Source organism: Arctopsyche grandis, chromosome 3 (genome assembly GCF_051622035.1).
Source record: "Arctopsyche grandis isolate Sample6627 chromosome 3, ASM5162203v2, whole genome shotgun sequence".
NCBI classification, from domain to species: Eukaryota; Metazoa; Arthropoda; class Insecta; order Trichoptera; family Hydropsychidae; genus Arctopsyche; species Arctopsyche grandis.
The window spans coordinates 20595949-20618036 of record NC_135357.1 but is presented as its reverse complement, the minus strand read 5'-3'; the positions used below and the strand labels follow the sequence as shown (position 1 = coordinate 20618036).

Sequence of the window (22088 nt, the reverse complement as noted above, 5' to 3'; positions counted from 1 at the left end):
TATTTACTCGGGTCTTCAAGCGTTTATGGAATTTGCACAAAGAATATTCTGATTTGTGTCTATCAAACATCATTCTTAACTATGTTTCTCAACACATATTTATAAAACTTTTTGAGTGCAAATATGGCAAGGGACTCTGCTCGCGAAACGATTTCCTCGGAACAAATCGGTACAGAGAGCTCGAAAACAAATAATGAGGTCTTGAAATGTTGCATTCTCGACCGATTTTTCGATAAATAATACAGAAAATCAAGTTTTAAAGACAAACAAGATGTCATTAAAAAAGGTAGGCTATTTAGGTTAGCATAAAAATTAAATTATTTTTGTTAGCTTAAAAATTAAAAATATTTTGTCTATAATACCTCGTCCCCATTTTTAAAAGTCACGGCACGCTACTGATTTCTGGTACTTTTTGGTTATATGGCATATAACTTATATCTAAAGCCCGGACCCTGAGGGAGCTGTATATTGTTCAAATGTTGTAAATGCATTGTTAAAGGTTTGCCGAACCTTTTTTACAAAGCATTTACAACAATTGAACAATAAACGGCACGCTTCCGGTCCTACCTCTAGCTTATATGAGCGCCATAGAGCATCGATGCTTGGATTCGCCCGTATAACCAATAAGTACCAGTTTTTTTTCAGAAGGGTAGGTGCATCGACATATTTTTGATTAAAAAAATCACATTTGTCAGTGGGTCAAATTTGATACCAAAAATCCTAGTGGTTAATTTTTTAAGGATCACTTGTTATTTCATGAATATCGTAAATGAGATTCAAGGTAAAAAAATACGGCTACGGTACATGTATATGTAGTAAAAACGATGAGTACGACAAGTGGATGAATGGATTAAATATGTAAATGGTTTTGATCTAAATTATATAATAAGAAGTTTCATGAATATAGTCTTTAAAATCATTGCACATATATGTACATACATATGTATATACATATCTTGAAAGCGTGAACCACTTCTGTTCTTATGGGGCGAGTGCCGGGTTCAGAAACAGCTGTCCGCATTCTTTACTTTTACAGCCATGTGTTGCTTTTTAAATGTTGCAACTGCCTACCCACCGTCATCATCACCACCATTGCGACCACCACCTGTGCTTTTTTTTCACATTTTAATCCAGCATGAAGTTTCTTCGCTCTCGAGCGATCCAAATCGCTCTGCATACCTGTTCTCTTTTTCACAGTTCCTTTTTTTATGTTGTCTGTTGTGCTTGTGCATGCGATAAGCCATTCGATCCGGTTTCGGCTATCATCGATCCTGGCTCATTTTTTGTATTTAATTGAAATGACCGATGCGTCAGATTTAGAATGCTAATTCGTGATATCTCCTTTAATGGCTGCTATCCACGCTTTCCGGTCTCCCAGAGTCTACGAAATGCCGCTAATCGTTATTCGAATACGATTAATCGACGTCTATCCATAAATAAATACGTGTCTGCGTTTTTTTTAATCACGAAATATTTTTGGCATGCCTGCATTGTGATGCGAATTGCCGAATTTGTGACAAGGCTAACGAGACGAGTGAATCTCACGACGGAATTTAATTCTTTAACGAATTATAAATGTGTGAAGTATCGCAAAGGTGAGAGTTAAGAGATTGAAATGGCAATGGGTGGGTCACGTAGCTAGAAGAACGGACGGTAGATGGACGAAATAAGTGCTCGAACAACACCCGAGAGAATTTAAAAGGGCGCAAGTAAAGCCAGAGAGGAGATGGGTGGATGAAATCATAACAAGCTAAGAAGAGGTTAGTAAAAATGTGTGGGAAAAGATGGACGAGAGTTGCCCAAAACAGAGACAAATGGGAGTGTGTTGGAGAAGCTTTGATCCAGCTGTGGATGGCGAATGACTGTTAATGATGTACATACATATGTACCTAATGATTTTTATAGCCACTATTTTGTCAGTTCAGTCATTTAGAGTAGCGATACTACATAAATATATTTTGTTGTATGCAGCGTAGATTAGTGGTTAGCATATTATGCTTTCGAGCAAAGTGGTCACGTGTTCGAGTCCCGCTGCCGGCCAGACCCTGGTTTGTGATTCCAAGTCAATCGTTTCTTATCAGTTATCAGAATTTACCAATTTTTCTGTTTTTCATTGAAACGGTTCCTGTAAAATTGCCATCTCCTTTATATTTCTCTTGCTAATCTCAAGTTATTCAGCGTCTTGAGGTTTTCCAATTTGATTATAAAATGCTGCAAAAGTTTCTCAAGTTACTGTGGATTTTTCTATGAACTCGCATTGTATAAAATGATTATGTGTATTGATTGTATTGTATGTGTATATGTAAGTGCACTCGTTGCTTTGGAGCGATCTGTAAAGGCGAGTGTTAATGTTCTATGAAAAAAAAATATATGTATACACTCCTATAAGTGTGAAATTGATAGAAAAGCAATAACGTACTACGAACGGAAATATCTCGTTGCATTTCTGCACTTAACGGATTAGTGACCGTTATTTCTTAGCATAATTCACTATGGCGAGCATAATTACCATGTTTTTTTTGGTCCGTTTAGTATCTTCCCTGAGGCAGGTAAGCGTCGACGACGTCGAATCTGCCTTACAGGTATCGACTTGGCATGTCTGGTCCTGACCCGTCTGACACAGCCTCTTTTACCGTACCAAATTCCTGAATGGTATTATCATGGATAGTGAGGGCGTGGCTCTAGCAGCCCCAGGACTTTAGTGACTCACACGGCGCTCTGACCCACCTTGTAGAAACTTGTTAAAAAAAAGGACTGCACAGGGTTAAACCGCAACATTATTACTCATTAATTGTAGTAACTATAAAAAACAGTGAATTCATGGCGTTTCGTGGTCATCTCTTTTATTTATTTCGATGTCTGTTGACAACCGCAAGATTGTTCAATATTCTACTGCTATGCGGTTGCGGCCAATTGTTTTGATTCATGGTCTGGTACCTTCCGCCCGTGATCTTTTGTATTGGATTTCGTAATGTTTCTTTTGTAATTTGGATTGCGAGAGAAAGAGTTCAGGAAAAAGTCCAATACATATTCTTTCTCGTCATATTAAAAGAAGCATACACTGTGAAATATGTAGTAGATGGAAAATGGTACAAGAATTCAATTAATCGAAATTAATTTTCGGTGACTTCAATGTCGTCTGTCACAGTGTGAAACTTTTCCAATTATTCAAAAGTACTCCCCAGAGATTTCCCCCTCTTTTTTGAAGCTGTTTATCATCGGAAACCGGAAGAAAGTGGCCCAACTTATCGCATCCAACTTAAATCGATAATAACGCCTAGCCATTCGTTACCTTTTACGTGACTTGTCAACGTTATTTTTGGTTCGTTTAAATATGCGGTTTGAATCGAGGATATCATTGAAACTATGAAAATATATGTATGTACATAAGTATTTTTAAATCTTATTCGTATTTTTTTGGTTGGTTTTCAATCCGCTTCTTTTCCTTGTACTTTCATTATCATTTTCTTTGTAATATTTTGACACGATAAGAATGCACTTAAACGAAGTCCGCTAATTTGATAACTCGGACGTTGCCACGCTACGAGTAACGTCCAAGTGACTTGTCCTAGCGACTCGGTCTGGATTTACATGTATATATCTTATCAATCCGGTATATCAGGCACTCAAATTTAAGAATATTATTAAATGTGTAGGTAGGCCATATTAAAATATTGGTTGCGAATGCAGATCGCAAACTCTGCCCAATTCAATTTGTCCCCCCTGCCAAAAAACCTTTCTAAAATGAGTTCATGGTTCGCTCCCTCGTTTAATTACTCCCTTTCAGAAGAATTGGGATCGACGTCCTGCAAAAAGCTCGTTCGTCCCCCGGGAACGAATGTCACATATGTGACATACTTTGTCAAGTGCATTTATGCACTTATTTTTTAATCTCCTGAATTCGTTCACCCGGAAAATTGCTATGTATGTAGATTATGAAGTTGATTTTATTACATGTACATACAGTGATAGTCTTCTATATGCGCTGTGCATTTTTGCATGCTATTTTTTTCTTACGAGTAAACCATGCATTACAGTGAATGTGATCGTGTCAATTTATTTTCGTGCAATTTGTTTATATGTTTTGCAAGTCGGATAAGCTGATTTGTATTGGTTGATAGGTTTGAGACATTGTTGAATTTTAATGCGTGTACATAAATCTATAGTTTGGTAAATTGTATATTCGTTATACGTTTATATATTCAGTTTGTTCATGAACATTCATTCAAAATTTGTGCTAACAGTCAAAACTTCCACTAGGTGTCGCATGAAATTTTTAGTTGTCAAAACATTTGAACTGTCAAAATGTTAATTCTACGGAAATCGCATTGCAACGTTGCGATAATTCCCGTTTTCGCTGTATTTTCAAATATTGCAACCTAGGGTATTCATACATAGAAGATAGAGATTGAAGATGGGACAAACGATTGAAAATACTTATGCTTAATACATAGTTTGTGCATGAACAATCTGGTTCGGTCATTATTCCGCAAAAAGAGATCTCGCGCACGTCACTAATATCTCGATCACGGAGAATCTGGCATCCTAAAACTCGAAATATTGTACTAACGAGAACTGGAGTGCCAGATATTCCGATTCGCGATTTTTGTGGCAACGATTGTCGTGCGCGCGATCGCAATTTGCGCAATAATTCGTTTACTGAACAATCTATGTACATAGTTTCATTTGTAAATTTGTCCAGATTGGTTCGCGTATGAACAAACTAGTACATATGTTCATGAACGAATGAAATGTACACTTGGACTTCGGGATCCCAAATCCAAATATTCGAATACTTTTTATACGAACTTATTTTTTATTATCAATCTACAGCACATTTAGTCCTACATATTTGATGTTGCGGATAACGATTCTCTTAAAATTTTAATAATATCTTGAACTTCTTAAAACTACAAATAAATAATTTAAAGGTACTATTCGATATTCGAATATATTCGAATATTTGGGATCGCTACTTGGACTATAACATATTGTAGTTTCACAACAAAATGTGTCTCAAAATTAGAACATAAAATATGTATATAGTGGGGTAATGAATTTTATGGAATTTTTTAATTCAGAAGAATTATGTAAATACTTTTCTTGTTGATCTCAATTTTTACTAAATATACATTTAATATGCATTAAATCGTATATATATAATATCGTTATTCTATGTGTCTGTCTGAGATAACGCTCGCCGTACTATAATAGTCGTATATACGAATACAGTAACAAAAGAAAAAAAACTTCTATATATACTATTTTCTACCAATGTATCCTTTTGGCAAAGAATTTACCGCCATCTATTGAAAATTTATTTAATTAATTAATTTTTCTATTGGTGCTTTATATTGTTTACATCTAAATAGGTAGGTAGTTTTTTCATATTTAACAATTAAATAAAAATATTAAATTAAATATATTTAAAAGGTATTTGAAAAAATTTCGACCGCGTGGCGATTGAACACATGACCGAAGAGAAATTTCTTTTAATTTTTTTTTTATTTAATAACTTAATGTAGCAACACCCATGCGATGATATATCATCGGGTACAACACTAGTAGTCTTATAATTAAAGCCCGGACCCAGGGTGCCGCGTATTGTTCAAATGTTGTAAATGCATTGTTAAAGGTTTGCCGAACCTTTTTTACAAAGGATTTACAACAATGGGACAATGAGCGGCACCTTAGCTATCCTACCTCCACTTATAATGTTCCTCTGGGTTGCTGTACCACTTTTGAATTTTTCGTTCCAACACATTGGACATATCACGCACTTTGCACGTTATGTTCGCGTGTCTTTCAATCGAACTATAATTGTTTCGTTTCTAAATTTTCCACTATCGTTCTATCGAAAACATGTTTATTTTAATGTAGTACCTTATAGTACAAAAAAATAATTCTGATTTATTGCCTTTTTTCAGCAAATGGAGGAGGAGCATGCGGCTGCTGCAGTGCGACAGCTACCGCCAAATTATCGTCTATTGCCCGCCGAAATTTGAAAAACACCGTGAAAGTCCACGCCAATAAGTTACATGCAGCTTTCAGTTCCAAGGCGAAGCATTTTGATGGTAAGTTTAGATAAGTTACAACTCCATCCAATCTTCATCATATCGCTTCTACTGGTATTGCAAACCTGCAATATGTACTTGCATTGATATAAATCTGTATTGAGATATACTAGAGTATTTTTTTATTTCAATAGACCCTTATTGATTTCACATTCTCTGTTTTGTTTGTACGCGTGTGTTTACTGATAGATCAGAATCCCGCATTTGACCCTATAAGCGCCTCTCCCTTGTACGGATCTTGTAAACAGTTCGTCCCTATACCGACGTCCGGTACAGCGTGCAGACGCCCCCTATTTACACACGTGTACAGTACATATTGAATGTCTTGTATATGGAAACATATTAAAATAGAGTTCGGAAAAAAAATATTAACAGTAGCTACGGGAAAGGCATGAGATGCTCCTCTATTACGAATTTTCCCTAATTGTTTTAGTTGGCGTTTTATCGTCTGCGAACCCCTACTCTAATTATTCCACGTGTCAAGATTTGACGCGTGGGTAGCAGATGTTCGACTATTTCTCTAAGTTGTGTGACGGCTTCAATGACCCGAAATTGCCAAACTTGGGCCATATTTCCAATTTCCTGTACGTGCCACATCTGTATCCGTGCGTCACACATCTAGCATAGTTCCACTTCCTTGTTTTCGATATGACTTATGTTTACATGGGCTTATTTTGTCCCAGAGCAGGTCTCTTTTTTGTCCGAAGGCGTCATTCTTAAGCCCAGCGTGACGCTGGCACCTAGATGGCGCCGGCGCGTAGGTATCAACTTCTTTCTTGTGTCGGTGACTTGAAAATATGATGTACATATACCGAAAAGTAACTTTTTCTCACAATCCTATATTCGTAACATTCTTTCATTTCCACGGTAGTTTTTGCAAAGTTATGGTTAAAATTTATTTATTATGACTTTTTTTTCGAAACTTTCATTTATATTTTTTGTTCTTCTTTGCTTTTTTCTCTCTTCGTTTTACATATTTTCATCCTCTCGTGTGACATATATATAACAACTAGTTTTTGATTAAATATTATGAGGTGGAATGGTAATAAATTAATTTGCTTAATAAATAATAAATTTATTAATCACTAAAATTTCAATTTGGATTGTTCAATATGGAAAGTTAACTAAGCTAGTTTAGCCCATAATACGCTATTGTCTCGCCCTATAATAAAATACAATAGCTGGTTTATAAAGTAAAGTTTTACCTGTCACTATGCTATCAATAAGTACATATGTAGAATAGTGATTACAAAATAGTAATAAAATACATATTCACTTTTTATTATTATTTTGATAAAAATTGATAGATTTAAAATGTTGTTATTCCAATTGGTGGGATTTAGATCTTACTATTACACATATAGGAGTCAAAATAAGTCCTATGTAGCTTAGTGATTGGTTACAGTTTCTTAATAAATTCAGTATAGTGATGTTGTAAATTAACTACTGATCCCAGATATCTTCACCAAAATATACTACGTCTAAATCAATTCGCACTAATTCCAAAAGATTAACTGTTGAGAATATAAGCAATATACAATATTTTTATCAATGATTTTTTCTATCGACAAACAACTATTATTTGTCTGATAACAAGATATTTGTCCGATAGTTAAAAATATCTGCTAATTTCATTCTAAAATTTATCGATCACTGAATTTATTTTAATTGTTCTCGTTAGTATATTTTTTGTTGGTTTTTTTTACTGTAATAAAAGCCCTCTTAAGGTTTAAAAATTGCTATGAAAGTGTAGATACTTTATAATTTGGAAAGACCGTTAGGCAATCACAAGTTTTGTCTAAATTTTTCCTTTTATAATTTTGTTTCTATTTATAATATTGGTTTATATTTCTAAATTGAAATTACATTTTTTATGTCAATTGTTCATTTCAGATGTATTCTTGAAGTTACTAGCACAATCAAAGCTGGATTTGCATAACATGTTTACTAAAACTTATGGACTTATATATGAACAACACGCAGAACTATTTTCATCGCTTTTCAATGAACTTGAACAGTATTATAATAAAGGTGGACTCGATTTGGCTGAAATGATGAATATGTTTTTCTCTAAACTTTACAAGAAAATGTTTACGGTTCTCAATGCACAGTATCATTTCGACGACAAGTAAGACTATTATTCTTCTATCGTGTTTTGTATGTTTATAAATTTATTGTTTGTATAATATAATAATAAATGTTTTAAAAATTAATCGCAGGTATTTGACATGTGTGAGTGAACATATGCGCGAACTTCAACCTTTTGGAGATGTTCCACACAAACTTGCAATACAAGTAAAGAGAGCATTTGTTGCCACAAGGACGTTCACACGCTCCCTGAACGCTGCCGCTGAAGTAGCTCGGATTATGGGAAATGTAAGCTTTGAAAAAATGGCTGTTGGCTACTAAATCAATTTATTATATTGTATTAGTGTAATTATTTCATTTTACATGACATTTTGTAGACCCAAATAGCTGGATGGTGTGGGGCAAACAGTTATTGTGAATTGTGCTCAGGTGTTGCTGAAAATCCATGCGTTCATATGTGTATCAACAGAGCTCGAGCATGTTTACCTCAGTATGCCGATTTATCGTTAGACTGGGATGCATTTGTGGGTCAGTATTATTGGTGCTAAAATTATTTGTATTAAAATTATTGTTAAAACTATTTTACATGTAAATCTTGCTTTAATTTTTCATAGATGCTATGGATAAAGTATCCGATCGTCTTCTTGGACCTTTTAATATTGCAATGGTTGTTGAACCCATCAATGTCAAAATCTCTGAAGCAATAATGAATTTTCAAGAACATTCGCAAGATTTGTCACAGCGTGTCTTTACAGGCTGTGGTAAACCAGTATTGGGTCAAAGACCTGCTGATTCACGCTACTTTTCAAATTCAAGACATTCCAGAAGTGTCGATACAGATGATTTCGAGATTGAAACATCATATGAAAGTTTGTTGAAGAAGAATCCATTTTTATTATCGAAAGGTAATTCACCAAAACAACTTTCTGGTGATTATGGTGTAAATTTTAACTTTAAATACAAAAATTACTTAAATTTGGCAATGGAAAAAGATATTGATTATGAAAAACGAATTGGCTTATCAGAAGAAATGAGATCTAAAAGAGAAGCGAATCCGGAACCGGGAAAAAACTCCAAAGAAATCGATTTTGAACCTATCGATTGGGGACGAAATGGTAAAAAAAAGGGAAATAAAGATCAAGGGAAGGGAAAGAAGAAGAAAATTGATCGTAAGTACCATTTTTTTTTTAAATTGTGCTATATTGATTTTATATTATTCAAAAACCAATTTCAATCTTATTGCAGTGAATAGAGGTAGCACAGGTTCAGACCTAGATCTTGTAAGTGAACAAGAGGATCCTTTAGATCGTTTGGTTCGCGATATTCGAAGAAGTGTTCGCGAATCTCGTCACACATGGGCGCTTCTCCCACAAGCTCACTGTAATGTAGATCAAAAAATTCAATTATCAACTTACGACAATGAGGAGAAATGTTGGAATGGAACTCACTTATCAAAGTAATAATATTAATGATCGTATGTATGCATATATTAATTTTTGAAAAATTATTATTTTTTAATTATTTTATTTTAGATATTTATTACAATTAGCTGGTGAAGGTAGTGCTGCACTTGCTACTAATCCAGAAGCAAGGAGTTCATCATCAAACAGTGGATCACTTGGAGTTCCAATTGCTTCCACTGTTACAGCTCAACAATTTTCTCTTAGAAGTATTTCAAATAAATTAAAGAATGCATATAATGGATTGGATGTAGATTGGGGAGAAAATGGTAACTTAATAACTTAAAAAATATTTTGTGTATTAAAATGGGTATGCATTTGTTTTTAATCCAAATAATTATTTGTGCAGAGGATATTGCCCCGCTACAAGGTTCTGGATCAGGTTCTGGAGATGATACAGAAGATACAGATTCGGGTGGTCACATAGACCAGGAGTATGATCTTGAAGGTTCTGGTATCCATCCTGAACATGGTGATCCTAAGTTTGAGATCACAAACACCAATAAGGATATAACTGATGATCACTTCAATCCACCTGTTGTGATTAAACAACCAGAGACTGATATCTTAGATATTCCCGATGAGGAACTAGATCGAAATACTATCGATTTAGACCATAGTACTAATCATATCGATTCAAATACAAGGAAAGAATCTGGCACTTCTAGCGCAGCAGGAAAACAAGAAATGTCCTTGCAAAGAGCTTTAATTACATATCTTTTCCCAATAGTTTGTGTTTGGTTTGGTGGTATAATCACTGATATAGCATAAACAAAGATTTTATTTTTAATTTTGTAAATATTAGTTTTAATTCCATCTTAACGACTGATGCAGAAATAGTCCTGCTAAATGTCTGTAAATAGCTTATGTGTATTTGAGTTCATTAAGTTTATAATTTCAGTACATTCATATACATGCTATAGTTATTGTGAAAAGTTACAGTTTGAATTCAATTTTTACAAGGTTTTTTTTTTATTTTCAACTTATGTGATTTTTATATTCCAAAATTACAGGGTGTAATTATGAACTGTATTAACCATAAATTAATGAAAAAATATGGTTTAAAAAACTAAAGAACTAATTTACAACTTTAATTTTGAATATTTGCTATAAATAAAATATATTATAGAACAAATGTGAAACTTTTTGAGTGATTGAGAGTTTTAAAGTGACATAGCAATAAATAATATACATACAAATACATCTGCAATGTGTACATAATATCTCATCTAAGTTCACTATATTATATTTGGACAAATTATTTTGATTATGTTTCTTTCGATTTTGGATGAACGAGCATGAATGTGAATGTGAGTGCGTTTAGTGAAATTTTAGTTGATACTTAGCAAATAAATAAAATGAGTAAGTCAAGTGATTTACTCATAATATTTATTCAAAAGTGAGACTTATTAATTTATTTATTTATCATATAAAAATATAACTATTAATAATTGCATTTACTTATGAATGTAGTTAATACTTGTGTACAGCATATTTTTTTAGGGCATTTATATAAGTATATATATATATTTCGTTTTATAATTTCTACCTATTTTTTTTAATATTCAAAGTGCCATCGATGAAACTTTTTTTATAGCTTACATTTATACACATGCAAAGCTTTTTATTGGTTTATATGATTTTTTATCTCAAATTTAACGCGATATGTAATAATAGAAATAATAGATCTTAAAATAAATCCAATTATCTCATTTTTGCATTCCTACTATATATATCTATAAAAAAAGCATATAAACCGATGAGTTTGATCTCATTTACAGTTCTGAAACTCAAAATGTAAAATAATAATGGTAGTAAAAATTTCATTAAATATTGTTTGATAAATCTACTCTTTGGTACTGTTCTACAATTTTAACTGGTAAAAATTATGTGATGCATTTATTTTATTTATATATTACGTTGCCAAACGTAATATATTTTCTATTATATTTTTTTTAGTTTTATGGATTTAAATGTATATATTTGTACAATAATTTGTTTTTAATCATCATGTGATGTTTTTAATGTACATTGTGATTCAAATATTTTAATTTGAAAAGTATTTGAAATGGATTATTCAAAATCAACACATTCATGTTAGATTTAGTCTGATGTGTGTAGTATGTATTTATGTTTTTTTTTTTTTTTTTGTTTAGCTAACTTTACACTGCCATTTTGGTAATTTGTGTGATAGTTTTTATAAAATATATATTTCACATAAAGCAGTTCTTGTAATATTAATAATAATTTTCAACTAGTCTGAAGATTTTTAAAATTAAATTGTGTCATTGTGAGAAGATTGATTTCCTAGATATATGAAAAATAATTTGATTATTAATTTGCATTTTTGACTTTTAGTTGAAAAATTGGTATATTATATTATACATGATTATGTATATTACAACCAACATAATTTGTCCAGTTTTGTAACAATTTTCTTATAATTTATTGTAAATAGATATGTTAGAATGTATTTTTTACACTAGAAGAAAAGTAATCAATTAAAAATTTTATATATAATTTTGTTATTTTTTTTTGTTTAATATTTAACCATTAATAGCTTTCTAAATTATTTGCATCTCTGACATATATGTAGAATATGACTAACCAATTAAACTGATAAGTTAAAATTTGGTACATAGCGAACAAAACTTGTATGAACAAAATCGTCATTATTCTTTCTTTCAAAAAAGTTTTGATTCCATTATTTGCATTGTAATGTTGTATAGATTATACAAATTTTGTACGTAGAATAAATAAATGTTCTATGCTGAGAATTTATGGTGATAAAAATTTTACAGTGTAAAAGTATATCACATAGCATCCATACTTATAGTTTCGAACCATGATTAAGTATAAATTTTTTTTATATGTTTCCCGAGTAAGTGTATTTGAATGTTGTATTTTATTACATTGATTTTGATATTGTGTAAACATGTACCTTACAATTGTGTGGAAATTTTATCTCCTCAAAAGAGTGATAAATGTATGTTCGAACTACTAAAAAATAACATAGCGTATCGTTGTTCGTGAAATTAGAAAACAAAATTTGATATGAAAGTGTATACGTAAAAATTGATTTTTTTATATAAAGGAATTTTACAGGTTTTTAGAAAATAATACAGAAAATTGAATAATGGTGCATTTTGTTTTATTTTCCCAAAGATGAAGGATGTACATACATAGATCTGGGATATACATATACATGTACATACATAGGGTTCGGTGATAACTAGTCAAATGTGAATCTGTCACAGGACAACTGGTCGCTCGTGATCATCCGTCAAGCTAAAACTGTTCACGAGAAAACTGGTCATGAGAAAATTGGTCACACGCTAAAACTGGTCCCACCCAAAAATTTTAAATTGGTCACACAAACAAAAATATTCTCAAATACTTTTTATTTACGAAATTTTTATTATTATCGACTAGGCATACATATGTTCAAGCCAAAGGCCCTCGTGGCCGTGGCCGTTGTTGGTGGTCTTCGCGAGGAGTTCGCGGGCATCTGTCAGCTCATCTGACGCTCGCATCCGAGAAGGTTGGCAATCGCTTTTGCGTTCATTTCACTTTGACAGTTCAAATGTCAAATCACAAATCTTAATTCACCGCGTAAATGTACCGCGGGAAGGTCTATGAAAACACTGATTGTGTTAGTAAGAGGATCCTTTATTTATGTTCATTTGTTACAATACTAATTATATGTAAAAAAGAAGGTCGTTTTCGTTTCTCAGCTTCGGAGCGATGAATTCTTTCTTCTGGAATAGTCAAATGGGACGTTGCCAGAGATTCATTCTGCAAGTGTGTACAAGAGCGATGATTCTCGTGACCAGTTTTAGTGTGACGGGTGATCACGTGTGAACGATCTAGAGCGACGGGTTGTTCTGTGACTGGTTCCCTTCCTTATAAACCAATCAATCCTTAGAAACGAGGTGAAATAAAAAAAATTGCCAAATAAATGCAAAATAGCACGGAGAAAAAATCCGTAAAAAAAAATATATTTTTGACTTTTAAAATTCGCTAGACAATTAATTAGAAGTATTTTAAAGCAATGAAATATCACAATCAATAGTGAAAACATCTGACTATTGATTCCAATACTCACTTTGAGCACAGTAATACTAGATTTTGAGTTAAAGACCGCAAAAGCCAAAAAACTGTAAAAATCGCGCATTTTTTTAAACCATCACCAACCAACAAAAATCATTATCATATTCGAATTCAGTGGGTCAAAGTTAGTAAAGATTGGTTAGTCTCCGCTCTGGTAACTCAAAAACGTGATTTTTTGTTGCTCAGTGTAATTTTAGGATAAATAAAAATACTGATCAAACGATGTGATAAATCCCAATATTACCGGCCGATGATTCACACCCTCATCATTGGTCGGTAAGTATGTATATTGGCAATGCTTCGAATTGAAGAGCGAGCGATGGTTCCGCGTTGGCAGTTGATATTGACAGTTGGTAGCAGTGAAATAGTGGAGAGTAGAAATAGGCGTTTGACGCTGTCGGAGTGTCGGTGGCCGGCTCGACGTTTTGTGCCTTCGTGGCGATTGACGCTGACACCTGACACCTGTCACCTGTCACCTGACGACTGGCATCTCATTTCTTTTCACCCACCACTTTTTAATCGTTAGTTCCATTTGCACATCTTTCGTATTTGCAAGATACTACTGAATGAATATTATTCGTGACGTGTGTTGTTGGATATTAGGTATCAGGACGAGATGCGCAAGTTGAAAGGAGGAGCCGTCAAAGAAACGGCCAAACAAAAACGGCAAAGGAAAGAAGACTTCGCCAAAGTGAGGCGGCAGCTCACAACTATAGTGTTGCCTTCGCTCGGCGTAGTCGTCATCCTCATCGGCCTCTATGTTTACTTTAAAACTAGGCCTCTCAAGACGTTCTTCGAGCAGTAATCCCATTTGCTCTTTGGTACACTTCTATCCCAACGTATTCCTTTTTTTCTTATTTTGACACATCTGCACGATTCTAAATACTGATAGACTTGAAATATTTTCCTTTTTAAATTTAAGGGTTGTGATTATGCATTTTTTTACTATTACTATTCCAAGTTTCATTCCAAAAAGTATTACACCTGTATATATATTCAAATTTCTTTTATGAACCGAATGGTGCTTTATTTTAAAAGTTATTCATTTTTTCAAAATCTGAAGGAACTGAACTGATTAATTTAAAATGTTATTTATGTTTGTTATATTTTGAATTACATTTATTTATCTAATTATATATTTTATGTTGTATGAATAAAGTTTAAAATTTTACAGTTTTTCACGTAAAATAAGATGCAATTGATTGAATTTTGTGTTTGCACTACGGAAATATTATGTCAATTCAAAAGGAATTCGTATTTTGTAACAAATATTCTGCACTATTGCATTTTTTTTTAATTCATAATAAAAAATGCTTACAATATAAGTAAGTACATAATTATTCAATGACATCAAATCAACTTTGATTAATGCTCTATATGTACTAGTGTGTGGGAAAAGGGTTTTCTAAATATATCAAAATTCTTTTTTATTCTCTCGAAAGTATTTGAATTAGAATTTGCATTAAGATCTGACAGAATGCATTAATATTAAAATATTTGTACAGAGATAATATTTTTTTACTTTGATTAGGTTATAGAAAAATTGTAAAATAAATGTTATACCTATACATATGTCTTTTTTTATAACAAAATATGATTCGTATGTGTGTGAATTGAATTTTAATAAGCCTTTCATATACATATTTTCCATACATTAAAAACCACTCATCTTGTGTACACAATGTAATGGTAATTTAATCTACATTTTGGTTTACAGCTGTACATACATATAAAAAAAGCTGAATATTTTTAGATAAAACACATTGTACATATTACAATTGGCAATCGGATAACTCGTATTATATATAATTGGAATATTTTAGTCATGGATTGCTCCATACACAACGGGTGGACTATTCCGAGTAGTCACTAGTAATGGCGTTTGCAATGAATCAGAGTATACGTATCTTTTACTGCTATTTTTCACATGTAAAAATATTCCCACCAAAGTCATCAGCAACCAAAATATAGTAATTGTTAGGTCTGAAAATAATAAAAAAATAATAAAAAAAACTAAAAGATTTAAATTTAACACAAGAATATTAACTCACCTCTCCATTGGTATGGTGGATCAATAATTGCTACGTTAAAATCGTCAACAGAAATTCTTCGGAGAGTATTAATTATAATATATCTGAGGTATGAGCCAATGATTGAATCTAGCATTATTGATAAACAAAACGATCCAATTATAGGGTAAGCTATGTTATAACCGTGATGAAAAAATGGTAATAAAGTTGTTATTAAAATGATTCCAGTAAATACTGTCCAAAACATTTCACTATGTTGGAGGACACCATCTAAATTATATAAAATACATTTATTAATTTAATTACTTAAAACATATTCCACAGATAAATAAACAATAAACTTGCCCGGTATGGAGTAGTAAATTATGCAAGCAAGTTGGAATCCTAAGGCAAACATGGCAGGGAGTGGTGAATAAATACAAGTAGAAAATTTTAAGCACGCATATAAAAGGATAAATCCCGTTATGTAAAATATTGCAATACCTGTAATAAATTGCAAATGTAGGAAAACATTATTGTTTCAGTTATTTTGATAGAGGAATACTTACTTATAAGAGATTCAGTTATAAAATTGATCAACGTATAAATTAACATGATCGCAAAAAGTAGTCCTACTGTTGCAAATTGAAATGAAAATAATTTATATCCAATGAAATTCATAATTAGGCCGATAATAGTTGCTGCGATCATTACAGATATGTCGGTCCATGTCACTGTAAATTTTAGGAAAACAAAACTTGTGAGTGAACATCTTATATCGATTGGTTGGTGCACAGATATTGTATGTCCATTTTTGAATTTGTATCGAATTTGAAGTTTGTAGATGCTACAATAATTCAGGTTTTTTCGTTCAAAGAAATTTATGTATATGTAAAATTACCTTGAAAGGAAAAACCTGAATTATTTCAGCATCTACAAACTTAAAATTTGATACGAATTAAAAATGGATTTACAATATCTGTCCACTAAGCCATCGATATATAAAACAAAACCGTTCATTGTATGTGTGTGTGTTTGTAATTCGTTTCTGAATTACATACACACACAGCGTTTTGCCAACAAGTTTATGGCCTGAAAAACGCCAATAGGCGTTGTGTTTTGAGCGTGTACAAAGTAAACAAGAATACTATCCGCTAAGCCTTTACAGGTAGCATTGAAAAAAATGCATTAAACATGGACAGTCGTGTAGTCCACGTCATTCATTTGTCAACGTTTTCTGAATTTGTTGCCGTAGCAGAACTTCCCGATGGAAATCCCTTACATGCTGAGTATTTTAGATTGTGAGCAGTTCATTCATTTTAACAACAATAAAGAAGATGCAACTAGTTTTGGAAAAATACATTCATTAATAGAATCATTTTGTTTATTTTATATTGTTGCAATATATATTAGAGAGTCTAAACCAGAGAGATGTAATAAGAATAGAGGGGCCCTTACGAATAAATAATTGTTGTCAATTTTACGCGGTACGTCTATAAATACGCTACATCGCACGGAATACAATCGGATCAATTTATTTATAAAAATGTATCCCATGTTGTTTATTATGTGTTTTTGAATGTATTGTGCAATTTTGACCGATGCTTGCCCATCTTGCGAGTAATATAAACAAACAGAGAAGTTTCTATCGGACATACGTCGAGCACCAGGCGTCAAATACGACTGATGCTATAATTATTTAGATCTGTCCGTGGACAGAATGTCACTTGACAACAATATAACGGGTCTACCTCACGAGGCGGAATGTGAAATGCCGGAAAACGCAATTATCGAAAATCGAAAGATCTTAAGTCGAAATATCAAAAAACAAGGGTGCATGGCAAACGGTACATACTCACTTAATTTGCGCGAGCAGGATACAACAGGAACAAGAAGAACTGGCTTTTTCTCCCGTATTAATGTGCGCGCGCAGAATACGGGAGGAAAAGCCTGTTCCTATTGTTCCTGTTGTATCCTGCTCGCGCAAATTAAGTGAGTATGTACCGTTTACCATGCAACCTTTTTTTTTGATCTTTCGAATTAAGATCTTTCGATTTTTGATATTTGCGTTTTCCGGCATTTCACATTCCGGCCCGTCACGGAGACCGCAATATAACACCTAAAGCCACTTCTATTAATATTACATCCAAGTAATATAAATATTACTTGGATTTCTAAATAATTCTAGTTGGAAATGTTAGCGAAATTTTCAGCGTGGTGGGCTTTCGGACAGAAAAGACGTCAGCATTCAAAGGGTTAAGTTAATATTTAATAATTGATATTGACAAGAGTTACCATAATTATTTTCATAGCTATATGTATGAATGGGTACATAAGCCGAGCTCATTTTATTATTTTTAGCGATGACAGCATAAAATGAACCAATTCCAGGATATAAACTAAATAGTCGGCGCATTGGAGAGTAGGTCGATATGTGAGGAACCTACAATACATAAAATTTAATTTTAATAACATTTCAGATTTCAAACGAATTGCACGATGTCGGTAGTAATTTTTACATCAGAAAAAAAAAACTTCAAATCAAAGCATTTCAAAGAGAGATGTCCTGATGATTATTCTACTCACATGAGTGCCATGTTCAAGAATACTTTCCACTGTGATCATTTTTTTTAGCCCTTCAAAATAGCCATCAACTGAATGGTCCCATTCGTTTAGATACATTTTATAAAAGTTGTGAGTGACATTCATAGAAGAAGCATCGCAATCGCCGTCGACAAATATTCGAGCTGGACCAATATCCACTGTAATGAAAAAATTGTTTTGTTCGATACGCATAAAAGGAGCATCCACTACATTAAACTCCATGTTACAGCCGCCTGGAACCGGAGCTGAAAATATAAAAATGTAAAATACAAATAAATTAACTGAAACAATAATTTTGAGTATGCACTTGTCTGTTATACTGACATAAAATTTCGTTTGACAAATTTCATCGATTTAAGGATAAGTTCTTCTAGTTATCACTATAGCATGTACCTTTGACTGTTTTATTAGTATTCACATCTCGGAATGGAAAAAAAAACCAAAGAGAGGTATTGACTCCGATAATCTGTAAGCACTATTAGTACATTTTAATGTAGGTCTTATAAAACATTTGATTTTGTGTCAGTATAAAAGACCGGTAACTAAATTTGACTAATTCAAACCGTTTTTGTAGTATGCATGGATCGAAAAATATAGATCCAATGTTTCATTAGGCGAATTATTGATGATATACAATGCTTTCGGATTTGTTGCTTCCAACATGAGCCCTAAGTTTGTTCCATTGACGTAGTTTGCAATAGACAAGTTTCTTGAAAATGATAAAATAAAATCTTTTTTAAAAGAATGCACTTGAACGATTAGAAACCCTAACAACAAAGAAATGTCAGCGATTGAAACGGTGACTGTAGATAATGCACTTAAAGTTGTCGTCAAACTGAACACTTCAGAATTATATAGTGTTGGTATGGAGTTGTTTAACGAGATGTTTACTATTTCACCATCTGAAATATAAACGTTGTTTGACATACAATATTGTGCAAAATATTAAATATGTACAAGTAAAAAAACTCACCGTCCCATTTGGTACAAGTCATTGACTTTAAAGTAAATAATATGAAAAAATACACAATTTTCACGGAGGTTTTTACACTCAAACCCATGTTTCAGATTTGATATCTCAACTTGTTATTTATTCCAATTAAAGCAGATAAAATGATATCTACAAAAAATGATTTGGTTCATTTTTTTCTAGTATATTACTCATCTGTCATGTATTATTGAGATTTTATATATTATTTACATGCATAAACAAGGAATACATGACAAGTCTTTAAAATAATGGGCGACAAATAGATAGATTACACTTGATTGTTTATCAACTTTCCGAGAATATGGATATGTGCCACAATTTACTGCCAACCAGTGTCGCCACATTTAAAATATAATAAAATGTTGCTACATTAAAAATACAACGAAAAAACTTGTTAAAAAAGCTAGTAATTAGTTTAGGTTATCGCGATGACAGTATCAGAAGTAGGTCTTTTCATGATGGAAATCACTTTGCAATTGGTATCTCAGATAAATGGAAATTACCTATACACAGTGCCGGTTTTAGGGGGGGGCTGGGTCGGGCGGCGCTCGAGGGTGCCAAATAAGTTAGGGCGCCGAATGATGCGCCAAAGGCGCTTTAAAATTCAAAATTAGAGCGCCAAAAGCCATTCAAAATTTTAAATTAGAGCGCCAAAGGCGAAAGTTCTTTCTAAGGGTGTTCAGAAAAAATTGCCCGAGGGCGCCATCGGGTGTAAGGCCGGCACTGCATATACATACTTATATCAAATTCGCCCGAAGTCGACACAATTGCTATGATATATATTACAGTAAATCTGTATTATCTAGTGAAAATAAACTTTCACTAGTAGAAGTATACTTTCGCCAACTCAGTCGGTATTACACAAATCAGGATAACAAATAAATCACAAATTAGATCATAACAGCACCAATTGAAAGAAAGCACTGAGGAATATCAAATTGATGAGAAATGGGGCATTAAATTCGGAAATTAAACTCATATCACACGAAGCTGAATTTGGAGAAACTGTAAAAGTTGGTTTAACATCATTAACTTCTATTTATTTATTTATTTATATAGCAAACTGCTAATACATATAACACAAAATAACAAAACAACAACAAACAATTATAAATCATCTTCTAAAAAGGTATCCATTAACACCCTTCAAGAAAGCATCAATGTTATTAGAACTTCTAATGCTTTCAGGAAGGGCATTATACATTTATACATTGAAGAAAATTGAAGAAAATATAAAAAAACTTTTGATGGAGGTAGAAGAAGACACGACATTATTAGAAGTATCAGAAGTAAATGTAAAGTAATCGGAATGTGAAATCCCTGAAACGATAGTAATAGTATATTTTAAATCACTGTAACATACATACATATGTATATAATAATACACAATACTATCGTTGGCCATTTTAATTATGACCTTTGAGCCTTTGAATTGAAAATAATATATTCGTCTACCATCAATGAAATTAATCAATTTATTCTATCTATCTATACGTCTATCATATTTAATTGAAACGGTTGACTTATGGAATGGTCATAATTTTTTGTAATATCGTCACTCAAATTGTAATTTTAAAAATAACATGGCAACGTGATATTTTTTATATTTTGTGCATTCAATGGTGCATATATGTATACCGCTTATTGGTGTCAATGTATTTTTATAATATGAATGTCCAAAGCAATAGTGTTTTGTTTCTACCTTTTATTTACTATACATTAAATTGGCTAGAGGAAAAACTTTACATGTTTGCCATTTAAGAGTATTTCCTTTAGCTACATTAATGTTCAGTGAGTAAAATTATTACTTAACAAAAAATAATGTATTTGATTGATTAGCGTGTGTAGTGGTATCAGTAAAGATAGTGCTGAGATTAGATTAGGTGTATAAAAATGTAATAATAAGAGGTATTTAGATATTTTTTATTTGGTAAAGATTTAGTTTGATGAGAAATTAATACAAATAATAAATTTTTACATTTTGTTTTATTTCTATGGAAAATGAATACATGTTGTTGTCGCTAAAATATTTAGCATATCATATTACCAAAAAAAAGTGCAGAAAAGCACCGCTACAGGTAACTGCATTGAATGTATCAATAATATATGTATTTAAATTATTGAAAACATTTCTAAGAAAACTGGCATCCCATAAAGAATTCTAAAAACATACAATATCAAAACACAAAATAAGATACTTCAGCCACTCCATAATGTACAAACATGAACAAAAATTAAATTTAGCAAAAAATAGTCACAGTTTGTCAAAGTTTATTTTAATCTAGATATATTTTTAAGTAATTGCAAACTATTCTTGTAACTAGGGATATATGAATGAATATACATATATAAAATGGAGAAAAAATCAACAATGTGATAAATAGTGAAACTGTAAAATATTTTAGAATTACTCATCATCATTGTCTTAAAATTTTATTTTCTCTCATATTTTAATACAAATAATTGGTTGGAACTTATTCTAAGAGGTTTTGCAAAAACGTTTACAACAACCCCACTTAAAATGTACAGACTAGGCAACATGATGATCTCTAGATACCGATTTCACGAGGAAATTATTAATTCCCCCAATCATGGTATTGTAAACATCGGAGTTTTTGTGCAAACTCTTGAAATTACAACAGTTACTTGGGAGATATTGATGCCAAACACGAGTATGCGTGACCCGTCAATATAAATGAAGGCATGCTAGTGAAAACCAATCGCTTTCAACAGACTGCTAACTCTGCTCATC

The 22088-nt window shown here is 32.3% G+C and overlaps 2 protein-coding genes and 1 long non-coding RNA gene across 5 annotated transcripts in view; 2 read left to right on the top strand and 1 right to left on the bottom strand.

Annotated features, from left to right (window-relative positions):
- Positions 1 to 12471, top strand: part of dlp (glypican dally-like) — a 54879-nt gene extending 42408 nt beyond the window's left edge. Inside the window, exons 2-10 of the mRNA XM_077428307.1 lie at positions 5928 to 6074; positions 7968 to 8202; positions 8294 to 8450; positions 8540 to 8690; positions 8777 to 9331; positions 9408 to 9618; positions 9695 to 9891; positions 9972 to 10351; positions 12424 to 12471. Coding sequence (XP_077284433.1) covers positions 5928 to 6074; positions 7968 to 8202; positions 8294 to 8450; positions 8540 to 8690; positions 8777 to 9331; positions 9408 to 9618; positions 9695 to 9891; positions 9972 to 10351; positions 12424 to 12471 — 2081 coding nt within the window. The remainder of the gene's footprint in view (positions 1 to 5927; positions 6075 to 7967; positions 8203 to 8293; positions 8451 to 8539; positions 8691 to 8776; positions 9332 to 9407; positions 9619 to 9694; positions 9892 to 9971; positions 10352 to 12423) is intronic.
- A 1517-nt stretch (positions 12472 to 13988) lies between these two features.
- On the top strand, positions 13989 to 15290 carry LOC143909678 (uncharacterized). The gene is made up of 2 exons (XR_013260364.1): positions 13989 to 14253; positions 14336 to 15290. It is a non-coding gene; the product is annotated as an uncharacterized LOC143909678 (long non-coding RNA).
- Positions 14843 to 19814, bottom strand: LOC143909675 (transmembrane 7 superfamily member 3-like). Of its 3 annotated transcripts, none has more exons than XM_077427771.1 (9): positions 19609 to 19697; positions 19319 to 19465; positions 18909 to 19247; positions 18328 to 18590; positions 18037 to 18184; positions 16311 to 16475; positions 16108 to 16245; positions 15784 to 16032; positions 14843 to 15715 (listed from the first exon to the last, which is right to left on the bottom strand). In XM_077427771.1, the coding sequence occupies exons 2-9, from the start codon at positions 19404 to 19406 to the stop codon at positions 15552 to 15554; spliced, it is 1554 nt and encodes a 517-aa protein (XP_077283897.1). In that variant the 5' UTR covers positions 19407 to 19465; positions 19609 to 19697; the 3' UTR covers positions 14843 to 15551. The 3 variants fall into 3 exon arrangements, with proteins under 3 accessions (XP_077283897.1, XP_077283895.1, XP_077283896.1); XM_077427770.1 differs by having other exon boundaries at positions 15028 to 15715; positions 19547 to 19814; XM_077427769.1 differs by having other exon boundaries at positions 14994 to 15715; positions 19319 to 19814.
- Positions 19815 to 22088: the final 2274 nt, after the last annotated feature.

What these genes read in the sequence shown, in the direction of transcription:
- LOC143909675 (XM_077427769.1), bottom strand. Translation starts at nt 19,406, where the DNA reads ATGGGTTTGAGTGTAAAAACCTCCGTGAAAATTGTGTATTTTTTCATA. An exon ending in CCATGCATACTACAAAAACG is followed by an intron (nt 18,591 to 18,908) that starts GTTTGAATTAGT and finishes TTATATTTTCAG; the next exon opens with CTCCGGTTCCAGGCGGCTGT. An exon ending in TATAACTGAATCTCTTATAA is followed by an intron (nt 16,246 to 16,310) that starts GTAAGTATTCCT and finishes AATTTATTACAG; the next exon opens with GTATTGCAATATTTTACATA.